Raw genomic sequence first — 21646 nt, forward strand, 5'->3', positions numbered from 1 at the left:
TCATGAGCCCAAAAATGAGCCATATTCAAAGCTCAACTGGACCACGCCACAAATAGCAGTGGGGCTGATTCTCACCGTTAAAATCTTCGTAGGGCCCACTATAATGTTTATTTTCCATCCAATCTGTTCATTAGGTCACACAGACCTGGATGAAGAGGAAAAACAAATATCATATTGATCCAAAACTCCCGTGACCCCAAAAGGGTTTCAATGGTAAACGTTTAATCTCCCACTCCTATTTGCAGTGTGGTCCACTTGATCTTTGGATCTGTCTTATTTTTCGGCTCAAGCCTTACGACGAGCTTGCCAAATGGAAGAACGGTTTGGATATAACACATACCTTATGATGGGACCCACGAAACCTGGTGACGTCAACACACCAGTCAACTCGGTGGTGTGCGGTACACCTGCCACCTTGATTTCCAAAAAAAAAAGGGATCGGACGCCTTTTTTTTCGAAGCAGAGAGGGTTCCGGCCTTCCGGAACCTAAAATCTCTCTAAAATCTCACAGATCTTCAGATTTTGGCGAGGATTTCTCCGGATTTCAGCAAGGATTTCGCGAAATTTTGCCTAAATACTTGGATTTCTCCAGATTTTGATGGATTTCTCTTCCAAATCGGAGATTTTGTTTGCACTAACCTACGAACGACGCTTTGATTCGAATGGCCCACCAAAGGGAAGCTTCCGATCATAAAAATCTCTTGTACAGGTATCGAAATCCACCTGTTGAAAGTTTCTCTATATATTTTTTTAATTTTCCAAATTTTTTTTGGGATAATGACACAGTCCCGGACGATATTTGGTGTTTTTTTTTTTTTACTTGGTATCTTTCGACGATATATCGCGCGATATCGACGATAATATCGTGCGATATCTGAAGTTTTGGATTTTTGGTATCTTCCGGGTGTTATCGGAGGAGTTTGTCTCGCAGTGGTGCGATAACGATAATATCGGCCGATATATCGGCCGATAGTATCGATATTTCGAACACTGATCCTATACTACAATTCTAACAATCTAATAAACAATTCTAACAATTCTAATAAACAACTCTAACAATTCTAACAAATAACAATAAGCAATTTAATTAAAAAAATTCTAACGTTTCTAAAAATAAAAAATTTAACAATTTAAGTATTTAAACAATAACAACGGCCAGGCTGATTGGTCATTAGTAGCCGGCCGGACAGTCGTGTAGGACAGTGACCTAAGCTATCATGCCACCAGTCAGGCTGCTATGACAACGGCCGGACGGACAAGGATAGCGGTTAAATGCCCAAAATGAGATAGGCAAAGGGAGAGATGGGTACCCTATGCAGTGTGCAGGAGCTCAGTGCATTCGGGTCAGCCGGACAGTTAGGGTCAAACGAAGGGGCTCAGGTTAGTAGAAAAGGGGCTAGGGCAAATGAAATCAGTTGAGACTCGGGCTCCAGGTTTATATATATAATCTAAAAATAATAATTTTTAAGTTACTCGAGTCGAACCGAACCGAGCTGAGTTCGAGCCGAATTAAATCGAGCTTAGCCCAGCTAAAGCTTGGCTCAAAAAAATTTTGAGCTAAAAAAAAATAGCTCGGCTCGGCCTGAACAAAGCTTCTGAGTCGAGCTTATCTGAGCCAAAGTGGCCATAGTTGAGGAAGCTTATCAATTTTCTGGATTCCCGAGACATGGTATCCAGTATTATCGCCATGCGTTAAGGATTTCTAAGGTGTGGTATGTCACCATGTGGGCAATGATGGACCTAACGGAGTTCACTATTTGGTAGGATGCAGATGATGTGGAATGGATGATGGTGATGACATGGGCTTTAAAGGATCATCTTGCCAAAAAGGCGTTGAATTCTTTGGGTCTCTTGATATGACATTGACGAACTCCATGTTTAAGAGAACCACTAGCACGTTACAATCTCGACCAAAGGGGGGATTGCAATGACGTGATGGGTTTCTCATTGGATTTGATGATTAGGCCCTGGTCATCATGAGTGATCTAGTTGAATGCCCCGTCGATTAGATAAAAGATTGCATGATTTCCACATGATACAGTTTTAATTTCATGCCTATTGAATGAGATATTCTTTTAATGTGAGCATTACACCTGTGCATTGCAGATATGACAGCTATTACGATTTCCTCCCATATTAACAGCATTCTTGCGTTAACTAGTTCCCACCATCAGAAGTGGAAGGAGACAGCTGAGATCATCCTAAGATGTAGGGACCTAGGCTTAGCATTGTGGGAGAGTCAACTTGTGAAACCCACTAATTTGAGCTCACCTACCAAGGTAGCCAGGTACAAAAGGTGGGAAAGATCAAATACGATGAGTCTGATGATGAAAGATATTGTAAACTTCCCAGCAGAAGCAGTCTTCCTTTGTCATAAATTTATTTGAGATGTAAACTTTTCCCACTCATCTAACTACTTCAGTGTTCCAAATTGATAAACAGCCTCCTAATCTTCCGAAAGAGGGAAGATGAGACCAGGTGCATGGCTTTGGCTCCCATACTTCTCAGATTATTGCTACTGAGATATGCTTCCATTTTGGACTCGTGAAAAATGTCTACCTAAACTTTCTCACCATTTCTTTTATAGCAAAATCTCTTTTGGACAGCCCCAAGACACTGTACATTCCAGGACATGATCTTCATAGGGAAATATTGTTTGAATTCCCCATTCTCCTGGTCTTGTGTGCATTTTCTTTTATGAATATTTTTCTCAATTCACTGATGACGACAAATTCCGGATTTCCCTTTGTCCTCAAATCCTGGTCTTACCTGCTTCAGCTTGTTTTCATCTCTATTATCCAAGGATTACAACAATTACATCAAGGATTCTTCTGATTCTTCAAAAGACATACACAACTCCTTACCCAACTCTAGTGTCTTCTTCTCTTATTGGAAGGCCCCTGCAGCGGGGATTTTCCAACCTCTCAGTCTCTACTGTCCGGACAGAATGAGATTCTCACGTCTTCCAACGCTTCTTTACCGTTGTCTAACCTCTGATGATGATCCGCTTGCATATCCAGGCATTCATCTGCATCAATCTCAGTTGTGGGACTACTGACTTCTTAACGCTGTGTCCTCTACCGTTTCTCTAAAACATCAAAGATCAAGTAAGTTCGATAAGCAATCATCCTCAATTTCTTCTTCAATCCATCCTTATTCCAAATTCTGGATATGCTCCCATTCCTCTTTTTTGTTCAGATATTGGCTGTCTTCCTCAGAATTGGAAAAACTTAAAATAGAACCCCTTGACGAAACATCATGTGCCAAGAATGTAAAATTATCATGCTTCGTTGAGCCATAGCCATGTGATTGTAAATGGCAGGTGCAGGAGTTCAAATTTTCCTACTCAAACATCTCAGAGAGATTGACGACAACGGATATGATATCGCCATAGAATCTAAATTTCAAAGTAAACAGCTATCATCAATTGCCTTCTGGGGAAGAGAGAAAATAGGGCGTGTTCCTGTCAGTAAGAGAGGTAGCATCGACTGGATTTCCTTGTATCTCCATTGGTTTGCTTGTCCTCTCCACCAGAGACACCCTGGCCCTCCACTCCTCGAGCAACACCTCATCAAGTGAAGCAGACCACTGGCAGCCATTGCCTCCAATGCATGTACTGTCATTAGGGCTCTTTGCCGGGATGATAATTTCTCAAACATCAGTTAGAGAAGGGAAAAAAAATGACTGTTCTTCAATAGTAACGATATGATAAAAGCTACTGAAGACTAAAGAGACATTTTTTAATTTTCCTTGATCCAAAAAGTCTAATCTTCAAATGGAGTTTATGACATTGCCACAAAGTGAGTGATAATCAATTTTCAGGACTTGCTTAAAAAAAGCACCAATCCCCCGATGAAAAGTATCCTCGGCCCAAATGTCTTGAAAGCTGGTCCCAAGTCCTCACTCCAGGGGATCGGAGATTCCAACAGAGCGAGGGGGCCTTTCATACTTGATTTCATTGTTGATTTAGCTTCATCTTTTGGATTGAAAATGAATGTACTCTGTTCTGCGAGCATTATTTAACCCACATAAATAGTATAGTGCTCAGGCCTAGGCAAGAATTGGTCCTTTGGTCTAAAGCCAGCGACAGTAATCTTAGAAAGGTCAGTAAGACCTAAAACAAATTGGCAGTCAAATCCTCTAAATTGAACTAATAGTTCCTCCAAACGAACAATTCTGCCATCTATAGTTTCTAGTTCCACCACCAGGGGAAAGGGATATGAGGGGAGATTATCCGATCGAAGGCTCCTTTACAGAACATCAGCAAAAGAAACCTACTTAGGAATTCAGATTTTCCAAGCCTAACTTGAAGATTGGAATAATTCCTACTGTCATACCCCTTGCTTCAAAATTGATTTTTTTCCAGACCTGCGTTGAATGTTGGAGACAATCACACCAAGCATATTCTTGTCATGATTTGGGGCAGGTTCCAAGGCAGGTGGTCAAGCAATAACCTCCGGACCATATTTTGCAATCATCACTTCAAGGGATTTACCGGTGATGAACGGCCATTAAGGCTGGAGATTGACACCTTTGCCTCCTACATTTCATCAAAGCACATGAAGGAAAATCCACAACCAACTCCACATTTGTGATTTACCAGTATCATTACTTCCTGTTCCTTCCCAAACTTCTCAAAATGTAGTCTGAATTCAGCTATGCTCCATTTTTCAGGAAAAAACTTCCACATATAAGGAGAAAGATTCTTCAAACCCCAAAAAACCGAATCCCCTCTAAACCTTCCTAAAACACTGAGCCTATTGGAATCCAAGTGCTAACCCCATGCACTGTGACGGCAATCCTAACGGAAAAAAAAAAAAAAAAAAGAAAAAGAAAAAGAAAAAAGAAAATAATCTCGATCAGGGTTTATAGGCTTCACCTCTCTAATGACAAATGGGGACACATCTGACACATCCCCTAATTCACTATGACGGTGACGGTGAGTAACAAGAATCTTAAAGAAATAGGCAATCAAAGTCCCTTGTGACACCAAGCTACACAAGTGGATGTGGAGGCATCCAAGACGTCCCCACGATCCATGGTGTAGACTCGTGTTGCTAGATTTCAACTACAGGTTTAGTCCAAGGTTATCAGGATCTCACTATAGGATTCTTCCATTTCTCCTAACACTCCTGCTTCAAACTGCATATTCCACATTCAATTTGAATAAATTTTCTTAGATGATAGGATACTTTGAATGAGATCTAAGATTTAAAGACCTTAGGCTAATAATCTAATTGAGGGTGTAGCAAAATCTGGATAAAATTCTATCCACCAAATTAAGGGAGGTGTTGAGCCATGCTATTCATCAAGCCCAAGGAATTACCACCAAGGACAGACAAATCTGAGATGGCATCTTAGTGGCTATGGATGTATTGATTCAAGAGCCAAGCCAGGTTCATGCATTCTAGTCAAAGTCGATCTAGGTATTGAGTTGGATATCTATTAGGTGATTTGATCTGGATATCGAATTGGGTGCCCATTAGGTTCCTTGATCTAAGTACCCATTAGGTCTCTTGATCTAGGTATCAAGTTAGGTACCCATTAGGTCTCTCGATCTAGGTATCAAGTTAAGTACCCATTAGGTCTCCCAATCTAGGTATCAAGTTAGGTACCCATTAGGTCTCTCAATCTAAATATTGAGTTGCGTACCCATTAGGACTCTAGATTTAAGCACTCTTTAAATCTCTCCATTTACGTATCGAGTTGGGTACCCATTAGGTCTCTCGATTTTGGTATTGGTTTGGGTACCCAATAGGTCTCTCAATCTAGTTATCCCCATGAGGTACCCATTAGGTTTCTCAATTTACGTATTGAGTCGGGTAACCATTAGGTCTCGTGATCTAGCTATCAAGTTGGGTGCCCATTAGGTCTATCGATCCAGGTTTCGAGTTCGGTACCCATTAGGTCACTCGATATAGGTACCATACGTATCGAGTTGGGTACCCATTAGGTATCTCGATCTAGGCATCCATTAGGTCTCTCGATATAGATATGGAGTTGGGTACTCATTACTTCCTCGATCTAGGTACCGATTAGGTCTCTTGCTTTGGTTATCAAGTTGGATACCCATTAGGTTGCTCGATCAAGATATCAAGTTAAGTACCCATTAGGTCGACTTAGGTAGTCATTAAATTTATTGATCTAGGTATCAAGTTCGGTACCCATTAGGTCTCTCAATCTCGGTAACCTTTAGGTCTCTCAATCTAAGTATCGAGTTGAGTATCTATTAGGTCTTTTGATTTAGGTACCCGTTAAGTCTCTCGACCTAGGTATCAAGTTGATTACCCATCAGATCCCTCAATATAGGAATCGAGTTGGGTACCTTTTCGATCTCTCTATCTAGGTACCCATTACGTCTCTCGATCTACATATTGAGTTCGATACCTATATCGAGAGACCTAATGGGTACTCAACTTGATACATAGATTGACTGACATAATAGGTACCTAACTCAATACCTACACTGAGGGACTTAATGGGTAACTAGGGGAATACCTAATAGGTACGCAACTCGATATCTAGATCGAAAAGCCTAATGAGCACCAAACTCAACAACTATTTAGAGAGGCCTAATGCGTACTGAACTCAATACCTAAACTAGAGACTTAATAGGTACCCAACTCGATACCTAAACCGAAAGAGCTAATGGGTACCCAAAGGGGATACCTAGATCGAGAGACCTAATGGGTACTTATATCGAAAGACCTAATGGGCATTCAACTCAATAAATAAATTGAGTCACATAATTGGGTGCCCAACTCGATACCTACATTGAGGGACTTAATGGGTAACTAGGGGAATACCTAATAGGTACCCAACTCGACATCTAGATCGAAAAACTTAACGGGCACCCAACTCAACACCTATGTAGAGAGACCTAATGCATACCAAACTCAATACCTAAATCAAAGACTTAATAGATATCCAAATTGATACCAAAATTGAAAGACTTAATAGGTACCCAAAGGGGATACCTAGATCGAGAGACTTAATGAGTACCCAACGCGATACCTAGATCGAGAGATCTATCGGGTACCCAACCTGATACCATGATCCAGAGACCTAATGGGTACCTAGATTGACATACCTAATAGATACCTAACTCGATACCTACATTGAAAGACCTCGTCGGTACCTAGATCGACAGAGCTAGTGGATTCTCAACTCGATACCTAGATTGATAGACCTAAAGGGTGCCTAGATCTAAAGACCTAATGGGTACCCAACTCAATACCTAGAACAAGAGACCTAATGGGTACCAATATCCAGAAACATAATGGTTACCCAACTCAATCTTTAGATCGAGAGACCTAATAGGTACCCAACTCGATACCTAAATCAAGACATGTAATGGGTACCCAACTCGATACTTAATCGAGAGACCTAATGGGCACCCAACTTGATACGTAGATCGAGATACTTAATAGGTACCCAACTTGATACATAGATCGAGAGGCCTAATGGATACCTAGATCAAAAGACCTAATGAATACCCAACTCGATACCTAGATCAAGAGGCCTAAAGGGTAGCTAAATCAATAGACTTAATTAGTAACCAATTTGATACATAGATCGAGAGACTTAATTAGTAACCAACTCAATACCTAGATCGAGAGACCTTAAGGGTACCTATATCGAGAGAGCTAATGGTACCCAACTAGATACTTAGATTGGGAGACTTAATGAGTACCTCAAGGGGATATGTAGATTGAGAGAACTAATGGGTACCCAACTCAATACATAGATCAAGAGACCTAATAAGTAACCACCCCGATACCTAAATCGAGAGACCTAATGATACCCAACTCGATACCTAGATTGAGTATCATAATGGGTACCCAACTCAATACCTAGATCGAGGGACCTAACGGGTACCCTAAGGGATACCTAGATCAAGAGACTAATGGGCACCCGGCTTGATATCTAGATCAAAGGACGTACTAAATACCAAACTCAATGACATATTAAGAGACCTAATGGGTATGCAACTTGATAACTAGATCGAGAGATCTAATGTTCTAACTCGATACCTAGATTAAGAGAGTTAATGAGTACCCAACTCGATACCTAGATCCAGAGACCTAATGGAGAGCAAGATGGGTACTTAAATTGAGAGACCTAATGGGTATCCAACTCAATGCTTAGATAGAGACTTAATGAGTACCTAACTAGATACCTAAATAGAGAGACCCAATGGGTACCTAGACATACTAACCCTAATGATGGCCCCAATCCCACTGAGCCCAGTTACCTATCGAGCACCCATCAAAATTCAATTTAATATAGTCGGGTGGAGGGAGTTCCACCTAGGTTGAACCTCAATTGGGTGCCATCCACTTCTCAAAGCCATCTTCCAATTAACTAGCAACTAGATACTACCTATGATCCTACATAAGGCTTTATTGCTTTTCAACCATTCACATGCCAGTAAGAAAAACTTCTCCACTAACACCTTCTCTGAACAACTCTTGTTGTTGAATATCATATTACTTCTCTCTAGCCATAAGCTCCACACAATAGCTTTGGCCATAAGACCCCACATAATGCAACCCACTTGACCTCCTTGAAAAAGCCAACCAAAAAAAGTCTTCCATCGATCCCAACATTCCCATGCCACCCTAAATTGGTCAAGGATGCTAGACCACACGCACCTTGCCACCTCATAAAACAAAAATAAATGGGAGACACTCCTCCACAACACAACACATCACGCACCTATTTGAAATGACCATCCCTCTTTTTTTGTCCACCATTTATAGCTTATTCCAACACCCGAGTCAGCAGCAAGCAAGGTGCATTGCCTTCCCAAATCCTCGCAACCTATGAAAGCTTAGGAAGCTTAGGAATGACCCATGCATTGTTCAAAGTATCCTTGATATTATCCATATCTACATGATGTGGCATGGAGGCTTTTTAAGTAAGTCGGGGTTAAGAGTATGGCGATTGGTTTTTTACTTACAAGGCTCTAGTTTATATGGCTGGAAAGGAATAACCGAAGTTTGGGGAATCGATTGGGTAGAGTACATGTGTTTCATAGGGTGAAACTGCATGTAATAGGAAGGGCTCTTGCTTTCAAAGTTGTTGAAAGGTTCCCGAAAACTTCGGCGAAGCTGTAAAGGCTCTTAAGTGCCATATGTATAGTGTAATCCTTATATATATTGGTTGCGGCCTTTTTTTTCTTAAGAAAAAATGTGTTTCTCAGTGTTAAAGAAATTTATTTGTATCTCCAACTCGGCAATACAAATAACACTAGTATCAGAAATTACAAGTATCAGTGATATATCGCTAAATATCACCGATGTATCGATATCGCCGATATTTTTGACTACATAAATTCCAGGTGTCACTTGTATTGACAATGTATTGCCAATATTTTCAGCTATGTAAATTCCAAGCGTCACTTGTATCGCCAGTGTTTCGGCAATATTTCAATAATATCGCCAATGTATCGATATCGCCAAAATTTATTTATTAAAAAAATTTCCATTACAACTTTATTATGGGCGCATGGTTTCATGATGAAATCCATGTTTGTAAGTGTATATGTATGGATGGATGGATGGATCGATCATGGATGAATGGATGCATGGATGGATTGACGGATGGATGGATGTATATTATGGAATGGTTGGATGGTAGGATAGATGGATGAATGGCCAGATAGATATGTTTTTTGAGTTATTTACTTTTGCATGTCTTAGTTATTGTACGCACTTGCATTTGTATTATATAATTTTATTCTGGTTACTATTTAACTAATTTCTTACGACAACACATGCTCTTAGGCCCCCGTTAAATGGAAACTTATTATGTATGCATTCTTTTTGCAATTTTTTATTCCTAAATATGCAGTTATGTGTATTTAAGCATCTCCTGAAGTTTCATTAAAAAATTCCATTGTTTTCCATATGTTTCTAATGTTTCCATGCATTTCTGAGTATCAACGATATTATCAACAATATCGATATTGCTTATGTATCCCCAGCCAATGAAACTCGTAGCAATACCGATACTTCGAACACTAGATCCATGAAGTACAATCGCGTGGAGAATTTTCCACTCGTTCCAAATTCCACACCCTCCTATCATCTCCATCTGTTTTAAGATACACGACATCCAACCTAGCCAACCAAGGCAAGATTTCCAAAATTTCATCATCTTTGAGGTTGCGTCTGAATGTAGGACCCCACACGACAACACCCCGTAACCAGCAAACCGCATTCACAACCTTCACGCCTCTACGACTCAATATTGCTGACATGATTGGGAACTCCACTACCAATGGCCTCTCAATACACCATGCGTCTTCCTAGAATCCAACCCGATCTCCTCTTCCCACTCCATATCTGGTGGATCTTGAGAATTGTTGGTAGGCTGATGAAATCCCTTTCAAAATTATTAGAGCATTCCTACTGATTGTCGCCTTAATGTCCCACAACACCCTCCAACCAGCGAACCACATTCACAACCTTCACGCTTCTATGACTCAATATTGCAAACCGGATTGGGAACTCCACCACCAATGGCCTCTCAGTACACCATGTGTCTTCCCAAAATCCAACACGATCGCCTCTACACACTCTATATCTGATGGATCTTGAGAATTGTTAGCTGGTTGATAAAATCCCTTTCGAAATTATTGAAGCATTCCTACTAACCATCGCCTTAATGTCCCACCCATTGTTGTACTCACCATATTTGCTTCCAAGACTCTACTCAGTACCGACATCTCCCCTACTCTCAAAGTCCTCTACCATTTAGCCATCAACTCCTCATTAACCAATTTGAGGGGCCTTATCCCCAAACCTCCTGCAATTACCGAGGTGGAGACATCCGTGCCACTAGATGGAACTTATGCGCTTACTCCCTATTGTTGCACAAGAATTTCTTCTAAACACACTCCAATTGGTTCACCACCTTATCCGGCCATTTAAAAAGTGAGAAACCATAGATTGGTAAATTCACCAAAACTGATTTAATAGGGATGATGCAGCCACCCAACAACGGGTACCAAGCTTTCCACAAATCTCTCCTGCACCTTTTAATGAGAAGATTCCAGGGATCACCCTGGGCTTGCCTTTGCCCACCAGAGCATCCACCATTTCTAGTGACTCACACAAGTCTTGAGCTTCCTCTATTAGGTTTGCCATCTCCTAAGGGCAAAGACCTGATGCTAACCACCTATGAGCTACTTTGGAGTCACCTTCAACTATGGCTTTTCTTAATCCACAGCTAACAAGAAGCTAAATTCCCTGAAGAAGCACACCCATAGCTAACAAGAAGCTTAATTCCCTAAAGTAGCACCCATCAAAATTCAGCTTAACAAGTTGGGGGGAGGAAGCTGCCAACTAGCAGGCACCTTCAATGAATTCCAGCCTGCCAAAATGGACACATCCCAACTAGTTACCGGCGAGCTTCCGAAGATCCCTAACAACACTTCATTTCTCCTCGGCCATTCACAAGCCATCTTGAACACTCTCAGCAAGCATTTATTTCAAACACCTCTTTATCTCTGAAGATTCTGGCATTTCTCTCCAGACGAGGGGTCCAAACCATCACCTTTGCCGTCAAATCCAAGAGAATACAACCTACTTGGCCACCTTGGAGATGCCAACCTAAAAAGAGGTCCCTACCAAGCTAGTATAATCCACACCACCCAACAAACCTACGTAGGTGTTGGACCATAGATACCTGGCAACCCCACAGAGCAAGAATAAGTGCTGACCATTCTCCTCCACCGCTCTGCAAAACACACATCTGCTTAGAATCACAATTCTCATTTCCTAAAGTTTTCGACCTTAAGCAGCTTATTCAAGCACGCACATCAACAACATGCAAGCCCACAAAGCATTTTTGAATCTAGTTGAGTACATATTGTTATGTGGTCTTCAGGATACCATACTGAGGAGATTAGGATATCTCTTTTCTATCTTTTAATATCTTTAAGATTTTGTTTTATATTTACCTCTTGTAACAAACCTTGATTATAAGTGATCCTTGGTGAAGAGAGATTATTGAATCCTCTCCTCATTCCTCCCTATCTTCTTCCCTTTCTTTAGTATTTCCTCAACTTGCCATTTTGCAAACTAGAAGGTAATCTAAAAGCATGCATCAAAAGCTCCAGTACGGGTGCTTTGACAAAGGGCTCCACATTTTAACATTCCTTTAACATACTAAAAATTCATTTTGATACTCCAAACATGAAGTCCTAGTTTCATGCATGAACTAGAAAATGTGATTTGACCAAAACATACTGTTGATCCAATGTAGGTTTGATCAGTTTGCCAACTGGTAAGAGCCACACACGCTGATGTGCTAGACTGAATGAATCTTTCTATTCAATCAGTCAGGAGCTAAAGGATATTGATTGGACATGAAGATGAGTGCATCAGTCATCTTCAAATTAGTAGCATTAGTTTAGACTGCCTTTGACTTGTTCTCAAAAGATAATCTGCTTAGCTCTCAATTGCGTTAGATCTTAATTGCGTTATTGAAATATTGTGCACAGCACTAGACTTGCTTGCCATGTGTGAGTTGGTGTGTGTACACACATGCATCAACATCCGCACGCGCCAAATCTCAATGGGTTTCTGCAACTAGTACTAATAACCAATGTTGTCGACTAGAGGTGTACACGAGTCGAGCCAAGCTTTGCCCAGCTCGTGCTCGACTCGGACAGCTTGAGTCTCAGCTCGTGCTCGGCTCGGCTCGGCCTTTGAGCTTGGAACAGCAGCTCGTGTTTGGCTCGGCCAGCAGCTCAATCCAGTTCGAGCCGATTTCGAGTCTTCGAGCCAGTGGTCGCTGGTCGGATGGGTTCGTCCGACTGTACCAGAGCCACCCGGCCAGTGGTCGCTGGTCGGATGGGTTCCGCTACTCAGATGGACGCTACTCGCCGGAAAAAATGGAGAGAGGGGAGTAGAGGACTCACTTTGGGAGAGGAGGTCGTCTAGACAGACGCTGGAAGGAGGAATTTCGCCGGGCTAAGGAGAACGGCGAGAGTATTGGGCGAACAGACGGCTGATTTGGGCGAAAGGGAGGGAGAAATGGGTTAGGTTCGGGCGATTTGGGCGTTGGATGCTCGCTGGGTTAGGGTTGCTGGGTTGGGCGAAATGGGTTAGGGTCGGGTGAATGAGGGTTTTTTTTTTAAACCCTTATATATGCACTTATAACTCGATCCGAGTCGAGTACGAGCCTAGTCAAGTCAAGTCGAGCTCAATACCGAGTCGAGCTAGGTCCAGCTCAGACTCGACTCGAAATGTTCCGAGCTCCCAAAAAATGGCTCGACTCGGTTCGAACAGAGTTTCTATCCGAGTCGAGTCGAGCTTTTTCGAGCCGAGTCGAGCAAGTTACCAAGCTAACTCTGTTCGTGTACAACTCTATTGTCAACTCGCATATGCGATCGTGTGCGATCGCATATGCTCGTGCGCATATGCGATCACACAATCGCATATGCAGTCACATATTTGTTTTTTATTGTTTTTTCAAAAAAATAAATTTAAGCGAAAAATAGGAAGAAAAAAAAATGTCAAAAAATATATAAAAAAAGTAGGGGAAACTTTCCTAAGTTAATAGAGAACTAATTTTACATATTTAAAATACATTTGAGTGAAATAAAATCTATTAAACAATGAATATTAGGGTGCTTGAATGTTGAACTTGAATCTTGATCTTCTAACTTCCAAGAGAGACAGAATGTGTGTGTGTGTGTGTGTGTGTGTGTGTGAGAGAGAGAGAGAGAGAGAGAGAGAGATTAACCACTTGGACATGGAAATGTGTGTGTGTGTGTGTGTGTGTGTGTGTGTGTGTGTGAGAGAGAGAGAGAGAGAGAGAGAGATTAGGACCACTTGGAATTAAGAAATGTAAGAGAAGAAGACAGTAAGAGAGTTTGGGATGAGAATATTGCAAATGGAGGAGCTTTGGAAGCCTTTTTATAGGCAAAAGGAGTTTTTTTTTTTTGGCAAAAAAGTAAAAATAAAGTGTCAACGGTCAGATTTCTGACTGCTGGCCAATATGTGATCACATAGGCTGTATGTGATCGCATACATCATATATGTGATCACATATGCCACTGTCGCATATGCGATTTCTCCAGCAATATGCGGATTTGCGATCGCATATTAGCATATGCAGTAGCACATAATAACACTGCTAACAAGCTTAGCCTTTGTAGGAATAAGCTATAAGCTTACAAAATAAATTATAAATCTGATAACAAATCTATTAACTTGTGCAGAATTGATCATGGATAGAAAAGCAAAGTTAATTAATAAAGAAGAAGAGAATATTAGAAACATTGTGAAAGCCGAACCATAGTCCAGTACCTTCTACAGATCCAAATGGAATGCCGGCATCCTCAAGACCTGAGTAACCAAAAAAAATGTCAAATAGTGATGAGGTTTCAAAATAAACAAGAAAGTGATTTTATTTATGCTGCTTAAGTAGCTTCCAATGCATATCAAGCTTCACGAAAAAAGTTCAAAGTTGAAAGCGGTAAGCAGTTGAGCAATCCAGAAATAAATAATCAATATGATGCACCTTAGATAGTGCAGTGAGAGTAACACCAATATAACAAGCAGCATTACAAATGCAGAACCAAGCACAGAACAAGAAAGAAGAATTAACAATAGTTGTGAGATCCTTGACCTGAGTATATGCATAGTGTCCTCAGGTTTTCAATTCGTAAATGTGCAGCCACAGAACAAAGCCCCAAAATCTCCCAGATAGAAGATCCTCACCATCCAAATTTTGGCCTTTCATTCAGTTGAGTGTGATTCTTTTCTTTTTTTTCAGGTAATTTTTTTGGAATGCTGCTGTGCTTCTTTTCTTAACCAACTGTTTGCCGGCCAGCAGTAGAAGGATTGAGATTGTCCATCAAATACAATTTTGTGCATGGTCCATTCCATCGTGGGCCCATCAGGTCAATGGTGTGGATCACTAGATCATGGACCCTACAAACTGAATACTTGACGATACCATGCATATTGCAGAGCTTTATGTTAGGAAATATTCGACAAGTATCAAGCAAAGTTTTCTCATTCAGCTCAATGTCATCAAATGGTATGATAGACAACTTATAATTTGTTTACTATAATATTCTTTTAACAATAGAAAGATTTATTAAAGCCACAAACCTGAATGGTCAAGAGAACAACCCTCAAGGGGCATGGCAACCCACCCAACCACTTTACATAAGAAAACCTTTCCCATCCCTGTTGATATCATCACTACTATAGACCAAAAACTCCTTTAGGGACATCACCCAAGAAGTAACGTGGCTTCTCACCCTATTGACCACCCAATCAATGTTCGCATACTTATTATCGACAATTCCATTGTCTCTACTTCCATATGGTGAACATAGTTGCTACAAAACACAAATTAACGTGCAACCTGACCTTGCATCCCCTGGGACCTGCACTCCATGACTCCAATCATGGCAGCTGATCCATGGCCCATGCACATTAGAGCCGGCAGATGCACCACCACCTAATATTGGATGCGAATGGGTAGTGAAAGAAATGATGGCCATGCTTTCTGCATCCCTCAGACACATACAAAAATCATTTACAGTGATTTTTTTCCAGCTATGAAGATGATTGCTCTTCAACACCTCATCACATCCAATCAACCGTGCAGTAGGGGCCATCCACCCTAATCCCTTTATCTCTTCCTTGTAGAGAGCATTCTCCTTCCAAATCGTTCTAACTTGCCCCCCATGATTAACAAGACTCTCTCCAATAGCCACAATATACAGAACAGCTCCTCTTCCTCTTCTACCATAAGGTTCCTTCAAAATGTCGGAAGGGCATACGATTTCAGACCCACCTCACCATACACTTCACTCACTCTTAAGTTCTTTTCTCATGATTAGTCTACATAATGCTTCAAATGACCTACTAGCGCTCTATCTCCACACCAGTGATCCTTCCAAAATCAAACTAGCATTCCATCACCAATCTCAAAAGTGATGCCTTGCACATATAGATTTTCTAACTTGTTAATGGATTTCTAAATCATTGATTCCCTACACCTTGAGGAGCATGAGGTCTACACCAATCGTCTTCCCATGTCTTGTTTTCCCGAAATCACCTTTTTCCAAAGCATGCCATCCTCCTCTCCAAACCTCCACAACAACGTACTCAACAAAGCTTCATTCATCATTTTCAACGACTTAATCCCACTTCTCCTTCTTAATTAGTTTGCATACCACTTTCCATTCCTACATTCCACTCCATGGAAAATCCATTTTCAACTGTTCTAGTCCATTAATGATAATCATGGTGCACCGGAAGAAAGACAGTACGCACAAGCATTGCCAAAATAGCCATGGTGATAGGAGAAATATGGCCCTTCCTCTTCACCATCAAACACCAAAGCCCATAAGCTTTTAGATGGCTTCCCATGGATAAAGAGGATCAAAATGCATAGACGGAAGCAAACTGACCTCATAATCTACATTTTTTGACAACTCCACCTTTCTTCCACCTCACCACTAGTGTTTTTTCTTTTTTCTTTTTCTTTTCTTTTTTAATCTTTGGAACGATAATGGAATTTTATTAGCTAGCGCCAAGCTGGTGCAAAGAATAACAACCCAGTAGGATTCCAACCCCAAAAGAAAGGAAAATTTACAATCCTCCAAATCCTTAAAAGAAGAGGCCCATTCAACTACAAAAAGCTTTGCTTTGTTGGAGACAAACACCCTTTGGTGCACAAAGATTCCGGAAGCACCTGTCATTTCTTTTCCCCCAAATTGCCCATATGCCAACTGGCAAAGCCAATCTCGGAGATGCTCTTCTTTCTTTCCCAAGCTTGACCTCCTAGCATTCCACTCTCGAATAAATTTACTTTGTCCTGGCACATGTTCAGAACACCTTAATATACATCTCAGTTCAAACCTTGCTTCCTGTTCACCTTGCACAAAATAAGCATTTTCATCCACAAACCATGCATGAGGACACCGAAAATCGGTTTTGAGTCCGCCATGAAGCCTCAAACAAACCTTCCACGTTTGCCCTTTCTAAAATTACTCAAAGCTTTTGCAACTATTAGAGAATGGAATGGAGATAACGATCCCTTATCTTGAGCCTCCAGGCCCACTAAAGAAACCTTCAGTGACTTATTCATGAGCATACAAAATTCCACTAATGATACACATTTTTTTAAAAAAATTTTCTTTAAATGAGACACATTCCTTCAGTTAGCTTTTTCAACCGACCCCAAATCTCAGCCTTCTCAACAAGTATTCTAGAAACCCCAGTTTACTACAGGGTTTTGACACCCTTTGATCATATGTCCACATGTGAAGAAACGGATGCAATCAAACAAACAAGGAGATGGATGAATAAGAACATCATTGAGCTCAACGGAAACAACAGATTTCTAGGTATTAGATCATACCTCAAGAGGAGATGACGCACAATGGATAAGGAAACCTTCATGATTGAAGCTTAGGTCTAAGGGCATTGGGATGTGGTGCATGTGATTGGACACTCCCTATTTGAGACCTAGGAGCATTACTCACATAATCCACCATTCAATATGCCAATAATCATTTTGTGCATATCATGTGCTGATGTAAGTCTACAACTCAAATTGCCTAAGACAAAGCAACATTGCTATTGCGGTCACAGTCCCATGACAAGCATTCACACATGCTAGCTAAGCACATGATGGTCGTGAACATACCTTTTCACAAATGAGCCCCTTGAGCTATATCTCTCCCTTGTTATTGAATCACCCACATACATACATCTCAATACAAGATCTATGAGTAACTTCATTATCTATCACCATAACACACTGTTAAGTACAACCCATACAAATGAATATCAATATACATGATGATTAAATATCCTCGTTAAAAATCAATATCATTAATATGTTCATCACATAACTATCTCATGATTTGGCTTTCCAGCATCACACAACTATCCCATGATTCGGCTTTCCAGCGCACAATACCCAACATTTACATAGACATTTTCTCTAGGGCCAATCTGCAAACAGCAATTCTCTCTTATGGAAGCTTGACAATGTTGGGTTTGAAGAATGATCCTCTTGAACGGACACCAAAATGCTAAACAATAGTCGTGTTGCCCTTCTCTATTCCGTTCTTTGATGTCTTTCAGTCAGTCATAACTCATAATCCTAAAGTCAAGGTTGTGGACTAGATTACCAAGGATAGGATTTTGGAGTGATGAATTGGCTACACTTCAAATGGAGAATCTGGAAAATTTAACACCTCCATTAAAAACGAGTAAAAAAGAAAATACTCATTACAGTTAGTCTGCGGGTCTGCAGATCTATGAGGGAAGTGGCCTTGGCACTCATGTGATCATAATAGCCAAAATAGATCTTGCAAGCTAATGCTACTTAAGAGTATCACTATTGAAAATCTAGGTTAGAGTGGACAGTTTCAAAAGGCTAGACATTCCAACATGAAAGTAAGATAAGCAACAAGAATGATCTAATGAATAGAGGACTCTGCTCCAAACTTTGCCTACCTACCTTCTGGTGATTGCCTACCTACATTCATCCAAAATATGTTTTTTTGATGAATAAAACTTAGCCTGTGTAACGTCCTGGATTTTCGTTATTTTGAATTTCCAAAAATCCTTGAAAATTTTCGATATAACTAACCTACGTTGTCACTGACTTACTCTTAACACTCGAGGTGAGCCTATAGGTGGGTGATACCAGTAAAGAACCGCCCTCCAATTCATTAACCGAAAGAAGCCAACGAATCTACCCGATCACTTAAACATTGGGCTCAGCCTCGTGATTTGTTCACATAGAGCCCAAATCTAGTCGACCTATCACTGACTAATCAAGACAACTACAACTAAATAAAAATCTACTTAAAGCCGAGAAAACTAAGGGTCAGATCTTAATTAACAAACCAAACTGACCCAGCATCCTTTTAGCCTAAGAATCGACGGTTTATGGTGATTATAATCGAATCATTATTTCCGCTAGTTGCAAATAGGCCACACTATGAACTTAGCTAATCCAAACCCTAATCATTGCGCACAAAAAATCTCGCAACCCAATTCATTCCAGAAATGCCCCGATTATCTGAACAAGCTCTAGACCGCTCGTTAGTGGGCCATTAAACCCGGGGCTATAGAAATATGCTCGTTTTAGTGGGCTTGACGTCCATCGCGGGACATCGAGCCGAGATCGCGTCTCGAATCATTCAACTTGGACTTACAAAGTCGATGCATGAGTTGTGCGAATATTCTTGAAATTGACCAAGAACTTAAGTCACTTATCTGGGTTCGGTCTTTGCTCAAGTTGTGACTTTCAGACAGTTAGATTACGACTAAATTTAGGACAACAATCTAAGTTAATATCTTACACATATCCGTATAGCCGCGGCCCCGATCGACCATCGGTGACTGTCGAACAAACTTCTAATCATACCCGTCGATCGATGTGTCCAAATGGCAGGCCGATTGTATCTATGCATAGATCATCACTAGGGCCAACTATCCAACGGCGTTTATCGACTCCTACGCCCCTCAGTGGCCCCCAACGGGTAGAAACATACTCCCCTAAGGCTATTATAGTAAAAACCTAGCCCTTAAGGCCATTTTCACCAATTCTGGCACTATACAAGGCCCTTGTTTGGGCACCCTCTCCTCCCATACGAATTTTAACAAGAGAAAAGGGGAGAGAGGAGAAAGGAGAAGAGAGAGAGCGAGCTTAGGGTGTGAGTGATGGTGCACCTCTACCCTCTCATCCACTCTCTAGCCGCCTCACTGTAACAAGAGCCATCATCAAAACTTTCTCAGCGGCGATTGGAGGTAAGAAATAGATTCTACTATCTAATCTAGTATTTTGGGTTAAGTTTTCTAGTATTTACAATACTTTGTATGATTATTTAGGCTTTGGAGGATTTTTCATATAAACCTAATCCTAGGAGCGCTTGGAGTTGGGACCATTATCTCTAGGTTATCATTTATCGACCCTTGAGAGTCTCAGTTAATGACTTTGTTGTTTATAGATCGGTTGGTGCATGCTAACATGTTCACATTTCAATTTAATTGCAACATGTGTGATTACTTGTTTATAAATGCTCACATGTTTGATAAAATGCCTAAGTAATTGAATGTATTATTCTATTGATGCTCACAAGTTTGATAGAATGCCTAAGTGAATGTGTGATTTTATTAATGCTCACATGGTCGATGAAATGCCTGAGTGATGGTGATATGTTATTGATGCTCATATGTTCGATGAAATGCTTGGGTGGTTGTGTTGCTAAATTTAGATTTCATATAAAATCTTGTTGTGATTGCTTGATGAATTGTTAGTCCTTAGCGATGTTTAGAATTACTTAGGATATAGGTCAGTCGGTAAATCACTCAAACCAAGGGGCAGCCCGAGTTAGGTCGGCCACCCTAGGCTCATTCAATCGACCTAGGTTGAACACGGACGACCGACAGTAGCTGGACTACACAGGATGCTTGCACCCAATGTCAGTTGCGTCGGGATTCTTCCAAGTCAATCAAATTAGTCCACTAGTTGACTGATCTTGTATGTTCACAATGTACGGCACAACTAAATTGAATCTAAGATATCTCATTCTTAGCGGATGAGTCCATTCATAACTGTTAGTGCGATACGATCCCACTAAGAGTCATGAGCCATAGTGGTATGGGACCGTGTCCGAGTTGTCGACTTATGCTGGGGTGACGAGCCTCCCCTTGGTGACTGGTGAGCACTGATGGAGGTGAGATATTGTTATTCGAACGGCCCCAGTCAAATTACCCGACCGATGGTTCCGTGCCAGAGTACCGTTTGAACAACCCGAGCGTGAATAGAATTGGGTGACGAGCCCTTTTCTTTTGTGGTAATTTTGTTTTATGTGATAAGCCTGCACCTCAGAACTGAATGATCATACTCGGTGTTTGGGTGAAGACCCATACCGAGTTGATCCTCGTACATCTAGGTATCATGTCGTAACTTTGGAATCGTTGATTTGTGAGATAAAAGGGTGACACCTAAATTTGAATTAAGGGACACTGGTGAGGAGTCGCTAGGTGCCGCAACGAGCCACATGATTCGAATAAGGACTAGTGATATGACGTTGGTATCCTATCTTTGCCAGTATGCTGGATGAATGGAACCTAATAATTACTCGGCTAAAATCCGCATCAATCGCATTGAATTAGATAGGATGTGGCGATTTGGCGTTGGAGTCCTGTGATAAGGGAGTGTTAGCATATGCGAAATAGGCGTTGAAGTCGCTTGGGAGGAAGTGTTGTTTGAAAAGAGCATGCATCATATCCTATCTTCATATGCGCATTTAACAAGAATATTTAGGAATTATTTGATTTCTTGTTTTATCATTATGTGTTAATTGAGTTGATAACATGTTTAACTTAGAACTAATGGAACCACTGAGTTAGCTACTCACTCCCACCTAGGACGATGTTTTAAAACACCAATCAGGCATTGTTGTTAATGCGAGTTCTATCGGGGCCTCCGACGGGTAGGCTTGGATCGGCTTGCACTTTCGCCATATTGCCTTAGGAGCACGGGCAGAACTGGAATACCATGCACTTATTTAATCTTGTACTTGTATATGTTGGAGTTCTGACTCGTTGAGCTTTGTATGTTGATTTTATGGTATGTTCAT

The 21646-nt window shown here is 40.9% G+C and overlaps 1 protein-coding gene across 1 annotated transcript in view; it reads right to left on the reverse strand.

Annotated features, from left to right (window-relative positions):
* The window catches only part of LOC131246249 (trihelix transcription factor GT-1-like), a 53310-nt gene that overhangs the window by 12664 nt on the left and 19000 nt on the right, over positions 1-21646 (reverse strand). Inside the window, exon 2 of the mRNA XM_058246177.1 lies at positions 14325-14363. Coding sequence (XP_058102160.1) covers positions 14325-14363 — 39 coding nt within the window. The remainder of the gene's footprint in view (positions 1-14324; positions 14364-21646) is intronic.

The sequence above is a fragment of the Magnolia sinica genome, chromosome 5, assembly GCF_029962835.1.
Source record: "Magnolia sinica isolate HGM2019 chromosome 5, MsV1, whole genome shotgun sequence".
In the NCBI taxonomy this organism is placed as follows: domain Eukaryota; kingdom Viridiplantae; phylum Streptophyta; class Magnoliopsida; order Magnoliales; family Magnoliaceae; genus Magnolia; species Magnolia sinica.